At 22.6% G+C, this 16115-nt stretch overlaps 1 protein-coding gene across 1 annotated transcript in view; it reads right to left on the bottom strand.

Moving 5' to 3' along the window:
- The window catches only part of LOC117175282 (tyrosine-protein kinase transmembrane receptor Ror2-like), a 28306-nt gene that overhangs the window by 6183 nt on the left and 6008 nt on the right, over positions 1–16115 (bottom strand). Inside the window, exons 3-5 of the mRNA XM_033364992.1 lie at positions 11032–11293; positions 4948–5190; positions 4667–4854 (exon numbers count right to left, since the gene is read on the bottom strand). Of these exons, the coding sequence (XP_033220883.1) occupies positions 4667–4854; positions 4948–5190; positions 11032–11293 (693 nt within the window). The remainder of the gene's footprint in view (positions 1–4666; positions 4855–4947; positions 5191–11031; positions 11294–16115) is intronic.

Below are 16115 nucleotides of genomic sequence, written 5' to 3' on the forward strand. Positions count from 1 at the left end.
AATCAGCGATATCTTTTTAAATTATTGAAACATTTATCAAATCTTTTTAAATATTTCAAACCATAGAAATTTTCGAAACCTTTGTGAAATCTGTTAAAATATTTCCAAACTTTTAAAATTTTTGTGAAACATGATGAAATATTTTTAAACTTTTGAAATCTTCGTGAAATCATCGAAATCCTTTAAAATATTTGCATAATATTTTAATTTCTGAAATTTTTGTGAAACCTGATGAAATATTTTTAAACTTTTGAAATCTTTGTGAAATCGTTGAAATCTTTTTAAATTTCTGAAACATTATCAAATATATTTAAATATTTCAAACCATTGAAATTTTTGAAATCTTTGTCAAATCTTTTGAAATATTTCGAAACATCGAAATTTTTTTAACTTTGTGAAATCTGATGAAATATTTAAAACATTTTGAAATTTTTGTAAAATCTATAAAATTTTGTGAAATCATCGAAACTTTTTTAAATTGTCAAATCTATTTAAATATTTCAAACCTTTGCAATTTTCGAAATCTTTGTGAAATCTGTTTAAATATTTCCAAACTTTTGAAATTTTTGTGAAATCTTAGAAATCGTTGCGAAAATCTTTAAAATATTTTTAAAATATTTTAATTTTTGAAATTTTTGTGAAATCATCGAAATCTTTTTAAATTTTTGAAACATTATGAAATCTATTTAAATATTTTAAACCTTTGAAGTTTTAAAAATATTTGTGAAATTTGTTTAAATATGCAAGACTTTTGAAATCCTTGAAATCCTTGTGAAATCATCGATATGTTTTTAAATTATTTAAGCCTTTATCAAATCTTTTTAAATATTTAATACCTTGAAAATTTTCGCAATCTTTGTGAAATTTGTTGAAATATTTCAAAACTTTTAAAAACTTTATAAAATCATCGAAATCATTTAAAATATTTGAAGCCTTTGTCAAATCTATTTAAATATTTCAAACATTTAAAATTTTTGTGAAACCTGATGAAATATTTTTACACTTTTGAAATCTTTGTGAAATCATCGAAATCTTTTTAAAAAAATTTGAAACCTTTGTCAAATCTATTAAAAAATTTCAAACCTTTGAAATTTTGGAAATCTTTGTGAAATCTTTAAAATATTTGAAACCTTTGTGAAATCTTTGTGAAAGCATCGAAATTCTTTTAAAGTTTTGAAATTTTTATCAAATCTATTAAAAAATTTTGTAATCTTTTGAAATCTTTGAAAAATCTTGCAAATCTTCTGAAATTTAAAAAAAATTTTTAACTTTTGAAATTTTTCATAATCTTTTAAATCTTTGCGAAATAATTAAAATCTTCCAAATCTTTATGAAATTGATTAAATCACTGCAATTTTAGTAGCCTTCGTGAAATCATTGAAATAATTTGAAATTTTTTTAACCTTTATGGAATTTATTAAAGTATTTTGTAATTTTTCCAAATCTTTGCGGAATCTTTCTGATCTTTGTGAAACAGTCGAAATCTTTTTAAATTTTTGAACTTTTTGTGAAATCTATTGAAATATTTTGTAATCTTCTGAATTCTTTGAAATCTTCTGAAATGTTTTACCAGTTTTTTAAGCTTTTGCTATTTTTCAAAAATCTTTGAAACCTTTGTGAAATAGTTGAAATCTTTATGAGATCTCTTGAAATATTAAAAATGTTTTAAAATTTTCTAAATATTTATGAAATCACGGAAATGTTCATGAAATTTTAGAAATCTTCGTGAAATCGTTGAAATCTTTTGAAAATTATTAACCTTTATGAAATTTATTGAAATATTTTGTAACTTTTTTAATATTTGTAAAATATTTGTAACACTTTCTTTAATATTTTCGGGATTTCTTTTTAATCTTCTGAATTAAAAAAAAATTATCAAATAGATTGCCATTTTTGTGAATCATTGCGAAAAATTCTGAAATCTATTAAAATATTTAAATTCATTAAAAATTTTGTGAAATATTTGAAATCTTTTGAAATTATTGAACCGTTTAATAGATCTAGTAAAATTATTGAACTATTTCGAAATCTTTCTGATATTTTGAAACGTTTTAGAATTTATTTAAACTTTTGATAACTTATAAAATCTTCGTGAAATAATTGAAACTTTTGTGAATCTGTTGAAATATTTTTAATCATTTCATGTTTTGTGAAAATTTTGAAATCTTAGCCAAATTTTCTGAAACATTTGGAAATTATTGAAATCTTTGTGAAGTACTTGAAATCTCTGTGAAATATTTTTACATCTTTGACATTTTTTTGAACCTTTGTGAAATCTTTTATAATCTTTCAAAATTTTTATGAAACAATTCTAAAATCTTTTGAAACTTTTTGATATTTTTAAAATCTTTTCAAATGTTTAAAATCATTGTAAAATATTTTTAAAATTTTTTAAATTTTTGAAACCGATGTAAAATCGATGGAGTTTTTCTGAAATATTTAAAATCATTTAAAATATTGTGAAATATTTGAAATTTTTTATATTTATGAAATGATTTAAATATTTTGACACTTTTTAAACATTTGTGAAATCTACTGTAATATTTTGCAATCTTTTTGAAATATTTGAAAACTGCTGAAATATTTTGAAACGTTTAGAAAACATTGTGAAATTTTTTGAAATGTTAGCAAAATTTTCTAAAATATTTGGAAATATCTGAAATCTTTTGTGGAATCTATAGAATCTTTCCAAAATCTGTTGAAATAATAAAAATCTTTACATATTTTCTGAAACTTGTGAAATATTTCAAATCTTTGTCAAATCTTTGGAATCTTGACAAATTCGAAACCTTTTTGAAATCTTTTGTAATCTTGCAAAACCTTTGTGAAATTCTTGAAATATTTTGAAATATTTTTGCATTTTTTAAATCTTTTGAAAAGTTTCTATATCTTGGAAATCTTTGTCAAACATTTTTAAACCTTAAAAAGTTTTTAAACCTTTGTTGAATTTATTGAAACTTTTAAACCATTGATAATTTTTTATAATCTTTTGAAACCTTTGTGAAATTTTTGTGAAATCTTTGAAATATTTTTACATCTTTGGAAATTTTGTGAATTCTTCGACAAGTCATTAAAATCACTGTTAAACCTTTAAAATTTTGAAACCTTCATTAAATCTATTGAAAGCTTCTGTAATATTTTGAAATATTTTGGAATCTTGTTAATCTTTTGAAATTTTTTGCAATCTTTTTGAAATAATTGAAATTTTTGCGAATTCTTTCAACTCTTTCTAAAATCTGTTGAAATATTTTAAATCTTTAAAAATTCGATTAAATTTTTGAAATATTTCAAATCTTTGTAAAATTATTGAAATTTTGCACCATTTTAAACCTCTGTGAAATATTTTGTAATCTTGTGATACCGTTCTTAAATGTTTGAAATATTTTGGTATTTTTAAAATCTTTTGAAATGTTTTCAGATCTTTGAAATCTTTGTCAAAAAATTGTAAACCCTTGATAATCTTTTATAATCTTTTGAAACCTTTGTGAAATTTTTGTAAAATCTTTGAAATATTTTTGAATCTTTCAGCATTTTATTAATCTTTTGAAATTTTGTGAAATCTTGGGGAAGTCATTAAACCTTTTGGAATTTTTTTTTAAACTTTGAAATTTGAAATAATCTTTAAAATCGATTAAAATTTTAAATAATTTTTTTAACCCATGTGAAATCTTTTGGATTTTTTTGAATACTTTGAAATGTTTGAAATATTTTTAAATCCTTCAAATTTTTGAAATCTTTGTGAAATCTATTAAAATCTTTTGAAATCTGTGAGATTTTTTGAAAACATTATGAAAACTATTGTTATTTTTTGAAACCTTTGTGAAATTTTTGTTAAATCTTTAAAATATTTTGACATTTTTTTAAGCTTTTGAAATTTTTTGAATTCTTAGTTTTGAAATCTTTGTAAAATATGTCTTTTCAAACTTTTGAAACTTCTAAAACCTTTGAGAAATCTATTGAATTTTTCTGAAATATCTTGAAATCTTTATGGGATAATTGAAATCTTTGTAAATCTGTTTAAATATTCAAAATCGCTAAAAAAAATTGTAAAACCTTGTGAAATCTTTTGGATTTTTTGAATACTTTAAAATGTTGTGTTATCTTTGAAATATTAATGAAATATTTTTAAATCCATCAAATTTGTAAAATTTTGAAGTTTTTTTAAGCTTTTGTGGGATCTTATAAAAATCTTTTGAAACTTTTGTTGAATCTTTAAAATATTTGCAAAATCATTCAAATCTTTTCACATTTTCGAAACCTTTGTGGAATCTGTTGAATTTTTTATAATCTTTTGAAATCTTTGGGAAATCTTTCAATATTTCTGAAATCCTTGTGAAATCTTTTGAAATCTCTGTGATATATTTTAATTTATTTTAAAGAAATTTTATATTAAAAATGAAAAGAATCGTTTAAATTTCAATGATTACTGAAAGAATCTTTATATGTGCATTCAATAATAATTCCATAAGAATGTATTGTTAAATTCGACTGCGATCATTCGAATATTTTCAAGTTGAATTTAATTGACCGATTTTTCTTTCGTAAAAGTAAATTTAGAAAACCTCTAAATGCCACGAAATTTTAAAACCAGACTTCTCTAGCAATTCCGGTTAGTAGATGAGTTTTTTTTATCAATCAAACTTAGATTTTTATTATTTTCAAGTACCTGATTTTCGGTGGAACCGTAACCTTGATGGCGCTTTTGAAACCTGTGGCTTATTAATAAAGCAACTGAGGTTCCGACAATAATTAAAAATCCAATAAATGCTAAAATGAGAATCATATATGGCGTGAAGAAAGTTTCCATTGACAAGTCTTTGGGATCAATGATCAAAACCTCTTGGGTTGAATTATCTAAAAATGAAAAATTGCCATATAAAAACGACTTTATACAAATTTCCAAACCCTAAAATATAATAAATGATATAAAATTCAAAAATAACATACCACATCTTGGAATATCGCAATATTGCCATCGTATTTTTGGATCCATAGTAAAACACCAAGGCATCGGTTCATTTCCACCTGCATTTCTACAGTAATTATCGCCGTTAATAATTTGCGGGAAAACATTAGGAGGCCTGTCGTGAAAATGCGGCTCTTGAGAACTCCAGGATTGACAGTCAAGACCCATTTTTGTTTTATTTATTTTGCCCATATAAAACCGCCCGTTGCCTTCAACACAGTCATCTATCAAATAAAGAATGTCCTACAAGTTTATTTTTCAAGGAATCTTTATTATCCGTATCATAAATTTAATTTTTTTAATAATTTTTTTCTGAAAAAAATCTTCGCTCTGCTAGGAATCGAACCACAGAACTTCCGATTTCCGGTCGGGTGCTTTTCCCTTAAGCTACTGTAGAGATCTCTCGAGTAGCTTAAGGGAAAAGCGATCGTCCATTAACTTTGTTACCACTTAAGGGAGGGGGCACAAAACCTGCGTAGGGGGAGGGTCCCAGTAAAAGTAAGAATTTAGATTTTTTTCTGAAAATACATATGGTAACGTTTTTAGTGAGTTTTGAGATGACGAATATTTTGGTAAAAAAATTATCTTTATGTTTAAAAATTAATCTTTTCTAGCGGAAACTGCAACTTTTTGATTGAGAATTGTTGAATTTTATTAAAAATTTGTCTTTTTTGGTAGAAAATTAAACATTTTCTTTTTTAGTTGAAACAGCAACTTTTTGGTTGTGAATGCTTGAATTTTATTTTAAAATTTTTTTAAAATTTTAAATTAATAAAAAATTAATTTTATTAAAAATTTATCTTTTTTGGTAGAAAATTAATCTTTATGTTTAAAAATTCAGCTTTTATAATTAAAAGATCAATTTTTTGGTTGAGAATTCTTGAATTTTATTGAAAACTCGGCTTTTATTATAGTAAATTAAATTTTCGTTGAAAATTCTTCTTTTTTAGTTGGAAATTAAATTTGTTGGTTCAGAATACTTGAATTTTGTTAAAGAAATTTCTATTTTGGTAGTAAATTATTCTTTTTATTTAAAAATTATTCTTTTTTAGCTGGAAATTCAATTTTTTGGTTCAAAATTCCTCTTTTTTGGTAGTAAATTAATCTTTTTATTTAAAAATTCTTCTTTTTTAGCTGAAAATTCAATTTTTTGTTTCAGAATTCTTGAATTTCATTAAAAATGTGTCTCTTTTGGTAGCAAAATAATCTTTTTGTTTTAAATTGTTTTGGTTAAAACAGCAACTTTTTGGTTGTGAATTCTTAAATTTTATTAAAAATTTGTATTTTTTTGGAAGAAAAATAATCTTTTTGTTTAAAAATTCAGCGTTTTTAGTTAAATGATCACATTTTTTGTTGAGAATACTTGAATTTTTGTGAAAACTAGGTTTTTTTTTTAGTAAATTAATTTTTTTATTAAAAAATTCTTCATTTTTAGTTATAGTAATAATATAGTTATAGTAATAAATTAATTAATTAATTGGTTGAAAATTCTTGAATTTTGTTAAAAATTAATTTTTTCCGTAGAAAAAATTATTCTTTTGTTGAAAAATTCATCTGTTTGGTTCAAAATTTAACAACTAGGTTTTAAAGTTCAACTACTTTCTTGAAAATTACAAAAAAAAATCTTTTTCTTCCTTTCTTAAAAATTCAACTTCTTGTTGAGAATTCTGGGACTTTATTGGAAACTCGTCTTTTTAATAGTAAATTAATTTTTCGTTTGAAAATTCTTCTTTTTTAGTTGGAAATTAAATTTGTTGGTTCAGAATGATTGAATTTTGTTAAAGAAATTTCTTTTTTGGTAGTAAATTATACTTTTTATTTAAAAATTCTTCTTTTTTAGCTGAAAATTCGATTTTTCGGTTCAGAATTCTTGAATTTCATTAAAAATTTGTCTCTTGGTAGCAAATTATTCTTTTTGTTTAAAATTTTTTCAAGTTGAAACAGCAACTTTTTGATTGTGCATTCTTGAATTTTATTAAAAATTCGTCTTTTTTGGTAGAAAATTTAACTTTTTGGTTAAAAATTCCTGAATTTTGTTAAAAATTAATTTTTTCCGTAGAAAAAATTATTCTTTTGCTGAAAAATTCAACTGTTTGGTTCAAAATTTAACAACTAGGTTTTAAAGTTCAACTACATTCTTGGAAATGAAAAAAAAATCTTTTTCTTCCTTTCTTAAAAATTAAACTTCTTGTTGAGAATTCTGGAACTTTATCAAAAACTCGTCTTTCTAATAGTAAATTAATTTTTCGTTTGAAAATTCTTTTTTAGTCGAAAATTAAAGTTTTTGGTTCAGAATTCTTGAATTTTTTTAAAGAAATTTCTTTTTTGGTAGTAAATTATTCTTTTTATTTAAAAATTATTATTTTTTAGCTGGAAATTCAATTTTTTGGTTTAAAATTCTTCTTTGTTGGTAGTAAATTAATCGTTTTATTTGAAAATTCTTCTTTTTTAGCTGAAAATTCAATTTTTTGGTTCGGAATTCTTGAATTTCATTAAAAATTTGTCTCTTTTGATAGAAAATTAATCTTTTTGTTTAAAAATTCAGCTTCTTTAGTTAAAAGATGAATTTTTTGGTTAAGAATTCTTGAATTTTATTGAAAACTCGGCTTTTTTTATAGTAAATTAATATTTTGTTGAAAAGTTCTTCATTTTTAGTTATAGTAATAATAATAATAACATAGTAATAATATATATAGCAATAAATTAATATTTTTGTTTAAAAAATCATCTTTTTTATTTGGAAATTTAACTTTTTGGTTGAAAATTCCTGAATTTTGTGAAAAATTAATTTTTTCCGTAGAAAAAATTATCTTTTTGTTGAAAAATTCATCTTTTTGGTTCAAAATTCAACAACCAGGTTTTAAAGTTCAACTACTATATTAAAATTTTTTTAAATTCTTTTTCTTGCTTTCTTAAAAATTCAACTTCTTGTTGAGAATTCTGGATTTTTATTGAAAACTCGTCTTTTCAATAGTAAATTAAATTTTCGTTTGAAAATTTTTCTTTTTTAGTTGGAAATTAAATTTTTTGGTTCAGAATTCTTGAATTTTGTTAAAAGTTCTTTTTTTGTAGTAAATTAGTCTTCTTGTTTAAAAATTCATCCTTTTAGCAGAAAATTCAAGTTTTTGGTTGGGAATTCTTGTGTTTTGTTAGAAATTCGTTTTTTCCGTAGAAAATTAATCTTTTTGTTTATGAATTCAGTTTTTTCGTACAGATTTCATCAACTAGGTTTTAAAGTTAAACTACTTTCTTTAAAATTAAACAAATGTCTTTTTCTTTCTTTCTCAAAAATTCAGCTTTTTGTTGAGAATTCTGGAATTTTATTGAAAATTCTTCTTTTTTGGTAGCAAATTAATCTTTTTGTTTTAGTTGAAACTGCAACTTTTTGATTGTGAAATCACGAATTTTATAAAAAAAATTTGTCTTCCTTGGTAGAAAATTAATCTTTTTATTTAAAAATTCTTCTTTTTTAGTTAAAAACTAAACTTTTTGGTTCATTCTTGAATTTTGTTTAAAGGTCTTCTGTTTTGGTAATGAATTAATCTTTTGGTTTGAAAAATCATGTTTTTTAGTTGAAAATGCAACTTTTTGGTTGAAAATGCAACTTTTTGGTTGAAAATTCTTGATATTTGTAAGAAAAATTTCTTGTTTTGTAGTAAATTAATCTTTTTATTTAAAAACTCTGCTTTTTTAGTTGAAAATTCAAATTTTTGGTTCAGAATTCTTGAATTTTGTTTAAAGTTCTTTCTTTTTGTAGAAAATTGATCTTCGTCTTTAAAAATGCATCCTCTTTTGCGGAAAATTCATATTTTTGGTTGAGAATTCTTGAGTTTTGTTGAAAATTAATCTTTTTTCGTAGAAAATTAATCTTTTTTAGTTGAAAATTCAACTTTTTGGTTTGGAATTCTTGAATTTTGTTAAAAGTTCTTTTTTTGTAGTAAATTGATCTTCTTGTCTAAAAAATCATCCTTTGTAGTTGAAAAATTATATTTTTGGTTGACAATTTTTGAGTTTTATTGAAGATTCGTTTCTTCCGTGGAAAATTAATCTTTTTCTTTATAAATTCAGCTTTTTGGTTCAAATTTCAACAAATAGTTTTAAAGTTGATCTACTTTATTTAAAATCAAACAAATCAAACAAATCTCTCTTGATCTTTTTTAGTTAAAAATGCAACTTTTTTGTTGAGTTTACTTAAATTTTAATAATAATTCATCTTTTTCGGTAGTAAATTATCTTTTTATGTGAAAATTCTTCTTTTTTATTAGGAAATTCAAGTTTGTGGTTGAGAATTCTTGAATTTTGTTAAAAATTCTTCTTTTTTAGTTGAAAAAATTGTTTTTTTGTCTTTGGAATCTTTTTGGTTCAATATTTAAAAAACTAGGTTTTAAAGAACAACTACGATCTTGAAAATTCAACTTTTGGATTCGGAATTCTTGAATTTGATTGAAAATTCATCTTCTTTTGTATTGAATTATTTTCTTGTTTGAAAATTCATCTTTTTGGTTGAAAATGAAATTTTTTGGTTGAGAATTTTTCAATTCTACTGGAAAATCGGCTTTTTTGGTAGTAAATTAATCTTATTGTTTGGACATTCTTATTGTTTAGTTGAAAATTCAATATTTGGATTGAGAATTCTTGAAATTTATTGCAAATTCGTCTTTTTTTGCAGAAAGTTAATCTTTTTTTTTTTTAATGTCTTCTTTTTTAGTTGTAAATTTAACCTTTGCGTACAGAATTCTTTGATTTTCTTGAAAATTCTTCATTTTTGGTAGTAAATTAATCTCTTTGCTTAAAAATTCATTATTTTTAGTTGAAAATTCAAATTTTTTGGTTTAGAATTCTTGAATTTTGTTAATAATTAGTTTTTTTTCGGTAGAAAAATTGAAAAATTACTTTGGTAATTGAAAATTTACCTATTCCATTTGTGGTTAAAAACGGTTCTTTTTTAAGTAAAAATTCAACTTTCTGTTAAAATTAAACTATTTTGTTAAAAATTCGTGTTTTTTTGTTGTTTTTTTTTTTTTTGAAAATTTATTTCGATTGACACTTTTTGTATTTGGTTGAAAATTCGTCTTTTTTTGTATAAAATTAATTTTTTAATCAAAAATTCATATGTTTTATTTGATAATTTAGCAGTTTCGTATAGAAGCTTTGTCATTTTGACTTGAAACTTCAAATATTTAGTTTAAGAAATCAATTACTTTGTAGAAAATTATTTTATTTAATAATTTAAAATTATTTTTTCAATTAAGATTTTCTCTATTCCATTTTTTGTTAAAAATGTAACTTTCTTAGTTTAAAAATGCAACAATACCCGGATTGACTGTCACATAAAATTCCATTTGGCACATTTTTACAGTTATTCTGAAAATCAAGTTTTTATTTTAATTGTTGATTTATTACCAAAGTTAAAAATTCATCACACGCTCACGTAAGTAACAAACGTTTACTGGCAATTTGACTTCTCCATAAATATAAAAAAAAAACAGTATAAATTTAAATTCGGGTTTTACCTAAAGGCGGAATTACTTTCGGGGGGGGGGGGGGGGGGGGGGGGGGGGGGGGTCATAACTAAATAAATGGTTATCAAAGATGAAGAGGGGGTCAACAATTTCCCAAAATTGTGAAAATCTTATTACCCTAAAGTGGTAATGTAGTTTATGGGCGATCCCTTTTCCCTTAAGCTACTAGAGAGATCGCACTAGTAGCTTAAAGGAAATTAAGAAAAATTCATTTGTGAAATCATTTAAATATTTTCAGTTTCGAAACCTTTGTGAAATTTTTGTGAAATCTTTGAAATATTTTAAAATGTTTTGGTATTTTTGTAATTTTTTGAAATCTATTGAAATTTTTTTAACCTTTTGAAATTTGTTGAAATCTTTATGGAATTAGTGAAATTTTTGTTAATCTGTTTAAAATTTAAATATTCAAAATCGTTTTAAGTGTTGTAAAATCTTTGAAATTTTTTTAACGATCCCTTTTCCCTTAAGCTATGAGTTTATTATCCTTTCAGTGAAAGTACGAAAAAAAAATGCAAATATTGATTTAAAGCGACAAGGACTTACAAGTAATGAGATCTTGACTCATATCAGTCAAGTGAATATTTGAGCAAGTGACCATATCTTTGTTAATTTTTGGAAGACTTTCACAATCTGGCAGTGAAAAATGTCCACGAGATCTTATAAAAATGTCCCTTTCTTTATTGTCTTCGATCAGTGCCCACTCGTTAAAACAAAACTCATGTCGCACAGCCATGCAATCTTCGTAACAAAGGGGCAAACCAATCGCCCTTTGACATTGCGGAAATGCATAAAAGCAAAGCATTTTCTGAAAGTTCAGGATTATTTTAATATTCTTTCGAGAGAGGACAGACCGGGTGGCCGTAGATCAGTTGGAAAAAATGAATATTTTCCAACCTGCAAACATGATTTCCCAACAAAAAATGTAATATTGGATATGTTTAACAAAAATGGAGAAATTACATTTTCTGTAAAAAAAATAGTTTCGAACAAAAGAAAAACGATTTTGTAATAAAATAGTTAAAATTCAACCAAAAAGATTAATTTTCAACTAAAATGATGAATTTTAAATAAATAAACATTTTTCAGTTTAAAAAAAATGTCATCCAAATTGTTGAATTCTCAACCCAAAAATACGAATTTGTAACAAAAAATGAAAAAGTTACATTATCAGTTTAAATAAAAAAGTTGAATTTTCTACCAAAAAACTTTTAACCAAAAAATAATATTGGAAAAAAGGAGATCAACTTTTTTTGGTTGAAATATCTACCATAACATTATTCGATAAAAATAAATCAATTTTATTGAAAATTAAACTTGGGTGAACGTAAAATCACTTTATTAAAAAATCTATTTTTTTGTTGAACTACATATTTCGTTAAAAATTTAACTATTTAGTTTCAAATTGAACTATCTTGTTACAAATTAAACTCTGGTTGAATATTCGTCTGTTTTTCGTTGAATTCAATTTTTTTTTAATTTTAAATTAACATATTCTTTTACTGAAATATCCAATACTAGATTATTTGTTGAAAGATCATATTTTTTGTTGAAAATGTAACTGCGAAACAACAATAAATTAATTTTTTAACTAAAAATTATTATTTTGTTAAAATATTATTTTTTGGTTGAAATTTTATCTTTTTGGTAGAAAACTAATATTCAGCTCTTTGGATGAATATTTTACTATTTTGTTGAAAATTAGTTTTTTAAATTTAAAAAAAAAACATTTTTATTTTTTGTTAAAAATTGATCTTTTTTAGTTGGAAAATCTATTTGTTTGAAAATTCATGTGTTTTGTTCAGAATTCTTTTTTGTTTTTTGTAGAAAATTAACTTCAGGGTTAAAAAATTGTATTTTTTCTTTTTTAAATCATCTCTTTTGTTAGAAATTTCATTTTTTTGTTCTATTAAACTGTTTTTTATTTAAAATTAACATCGCTTTTGATTGAAATAACTATCGTAACATTGTCCGTTGAAAACTCATAATTTTTTGTTGAAAATTCAACTCTTGTTGACAATTCCTTCTTTTTTTTTTTTTTGTTAAATTGAACTGTTTTATATTTTTAATTAAATTTCTTTTAATGTTAATGTCCACCAATCCATTATTCTTTGAAAATTATTATTCTTGCATTGAAAATTAAACTACTTGGTTGAAGGTCGAGCCACTTTGTGAAAAAAGTGGTAAGAATTCAAACATTTTTTCGTTAAAAATTATACTGCTTTGTCAAACGTAAAACCACTTTTTTAAATCTATTTTTTGTTAAAGATTCGCTATTGTAGTTGAAAATTCATCTTCTTTTTCGACACTTCCCCTTTTTTGGTTAAATTGAACTGTTTTAGTTTTTAATTAAACAGCTTTTTTATTTAAATTCTATCATCTCATTATTCGTTAAAAATGAATCTTTTTTTATTTAAAATTAAACAACTTGGTTGAAAGTGCAACTAATTTCTAAAAAAAAATAATATATCGTTGTTGAAAATTAATTATTTTAGTTAAAAATGCATCTCGTTGGTTGAAATTTCGATACATTCGGTAGAAAATTAATTTCTTAAAGTGAAATTTGATTTTTTAAAACTGAAAATTCAACTACTTAGGTAAAAGTTGAATTACTTTGCAAAATCATTACTTTGTTACTGAAAGTTTAATTCTTTTTTCTGTTTGAATTTTATATTTTTAACTTAAAATGTGCCTTTTTCATTTTTTGTTGAAAATTCATCATTTTTGGTTGAAAATTCACCTCTTTGTTTAAAATTTAACTTTCTTTTGTTGAAGATTAATTTTTTTTAAATGACGAAAATTAATTTTTTAAACTGAAAATTGAACTATTCCAGTCAAAAATTCTTTTTTAATTGAAAATTCAACTACTTGGGTAAAAGCTGAATTACTTTGTAAAAATATAATTTTTTGGTTGAAAGTTTACTATTTTTTTTTTTTTGAAATTAATATTTTTAAGTTGAAAGTTAAAATGTACCTTCTTCATTTTTTGTTAAAAATTCTTATTTTCGGGTAGAAAATTGAACGTTTTAAAAGAAAATTCATCGTTTAACTTGAAAAATCAACAATTTGGATGAATTTTTGTTTTGTTCCCTGACCTGAGAAATATTTATTTGTTGAAAATTAGTTGTTTTTTTAAATTAAAATTTACCTTTTTTATTTCAGTTCGTCTTTTATGGTTAAATTTAACCATTTTTTATTTAAAATTAACATCGATTTTTGGTTGAAATGTCTACTCGATAATTAACATTATTCGTTAAAAATTCATCTCTTTTTATTAAAAATTAAAGTACAAGGTCGAACGTAAAACCACTTTATTAAAAAATAAATTTTTTGTTGAAGGTTCATCATTTTAGTGGAAAACTCATCTCTTTTGTTGATAATTTGTCTTCTTTGGTTAAAGTTAACTGTTTTATATTTTAAAATTACATATTTTATTAATTTAAATGTCTAACATTTAACTGTAAAACAACAGTAAATTATTTTTTTGAAATGCAAATTTAACTATTCCAGTCGAATTTTTTTCTTAATTAAAAATTTAACTACTTGGGTAAAAGTTGAATTACTTTGTTAAAACATTATTTTTTGGTTGAAAGTCTATCTTTTTGGTAGAAAACTTAAATATTTGGTTAAAAATTTGTTTTCTTTTTTGAACCTATTACATTTTTTTATAATAAAAATTTAACTTTGTCATTTTTCTGTTTGAAAATTCTTATTTTCGGGCAGAAAATTCATCTTTTAACTTGGAAAATCAACAATTTCGATGAATTTTTTTTCTTTCTTGACTGAGATATATTTAATTGTTGAAAAAACGCCCTTTTGGCTGTGAAAGTCATTACTTTAGTTAAAATTCATCTCTTTGTTTGAATATTTTACAATTTTGTTGAACATAAGTTTTTTAAAGTTAAAATTTACCTTTTCTACTTTTGGTTCAAAATTTATTTTTTTCAGTTGAAAAATCTATTTGTTTGAAAATTCACGTGTTTTGTTGAGAATTCTTTTGTTTTTTTTTTGTGCCGAAAATTAACTTCAGGGTTAAAAATTTGTCTTTTTTATTTTGTAAATCATCTCTTTTATTAGAAATTTCATCTTTTTTTTGTTCAATTCAACTATTTTTTATTCAAAATTAACGGCGCTTTTGGTTGAAATATCTACCATAACATTATTCTTTGGAAATTCATATTTTTTTATTAAAAATTAAACTGCTTGTTGAAACGTAAAACCACTTTGTTAAAAAATCTATTTTTTGTTGAAGATTCATCATTTTAGTTGAAAATTACTCTTTTTTGTTGACAATCCGTTTTTTTTTTTATTAAATTGAATGGTTTTATATTTTAAATTACATTTTTTAAATTTTAATGTCCAACATCCCATCATTCTTTGAAAATTATTCTTTATTATTGAAAATTAAACTACTTGGTTGAACATGGAACCATTTGAAAGAAATTTTTTTTGGCAAGATTCAACCATTTTGTAGCAGATTCATCTCCTTTTTTTTTGAAAATTAATTTTTTGTGGGGAAAATTCCTTTTTTTTTGTTGAAAATTAATGTCTTTGGTGGAAAAATTAACTACTCTCTTTTAAATTAATTTTTGACCTCAAAATTAAATTTTTTAAACTAAAATTGATCTTTTTTATTTAAAACATCAAATATTTTATTATAAATTTGTCTTTATTGGAGAAAAATTAATATTTTTAGTTGAAAAGTCAGCTATGAGGTTAAGAAAATCTATTTTTTGTTGAAGATTCGCCATTTTAGTTGAAAATTCATCTCTTTTGTTGACAAATCGTCTTTTTTGGTTAAATTAAACTGTTTTATATTTTTAATTAACAGCTTTTTTATTTAAATATCTACCATCTAATTATTCCTTGAAATTTTTTTTTTCATTGAAAATTAAACTACTTGGTTGAAAGTGGAACCAATTTGTGAAAAAAAATATTTTCGTTTTTGAAAATTCATTGTTATAGTTAAAAATTTATCTCTTTAGTTGAAAATTTCGACATCTTTTGGTAGAAAATTAATTTTCTAAAGTGAAAATTAATTTTTTTAACTAAAAATTTAACTATTCCAGTCGAAAATTCTTTTTTAATTGAAAACCTAACTACTTGAGTAAAAGCTGAATTACTTTGTAAAAACATTCAAGTACATATTTGTTGAAAAATCATAGTTGTTGGTTGAAAATTTTACTAATTGGTTTTTGGTAGAACAACAATATGTAAAATAATTTTTTAAACTAAAAATTCCACTATTTAACTTAATTTTTTAAACTGCAAATATAATTTTTCCAGTTTTTTCTTTGAAAATTTTTATTTTCGAGTAGAAAATTCGACTTTTTAACAGAATTATGAGCATTATTTGTTGTAAAATCGAATTTGTTGGCTGACAATTAAACGACTTGGTCGAATATTTTACTAATTTGTTGATGACTAGTTTTTTTTTTTTAATTCAAATTTACCTTTACTATTTTTTTTCTAAAATTGATCTTTTTTCGTTGATAAATCTACTATTTGTTTGAAAATTTATGTGTTTGGTTAATACTTCGTCTTTTTTGGTAGAAAATAAATCTTCAGAGTTTTTAGCTGTAACATCTACCATAATATTATTCGTTGAAATTTCATCTTTTTTTAATGAA

This window comes from Belonocnema kinseyi, chromosome 6 (genome assembly GCF_010883055.1).
Source record: "Belonocnema kinseyi isolate 2016_QV_RU_SX_M_011 chromosome 6, B_treatae_v1, whole genome shotgun sequence".
Lineage (NCBI taxonomy): Eukaryota > Metazoa > Arthropoda > Insecta > Hymenoptera > Cynipidae > Belonocnema > Belonocnema kinseyi.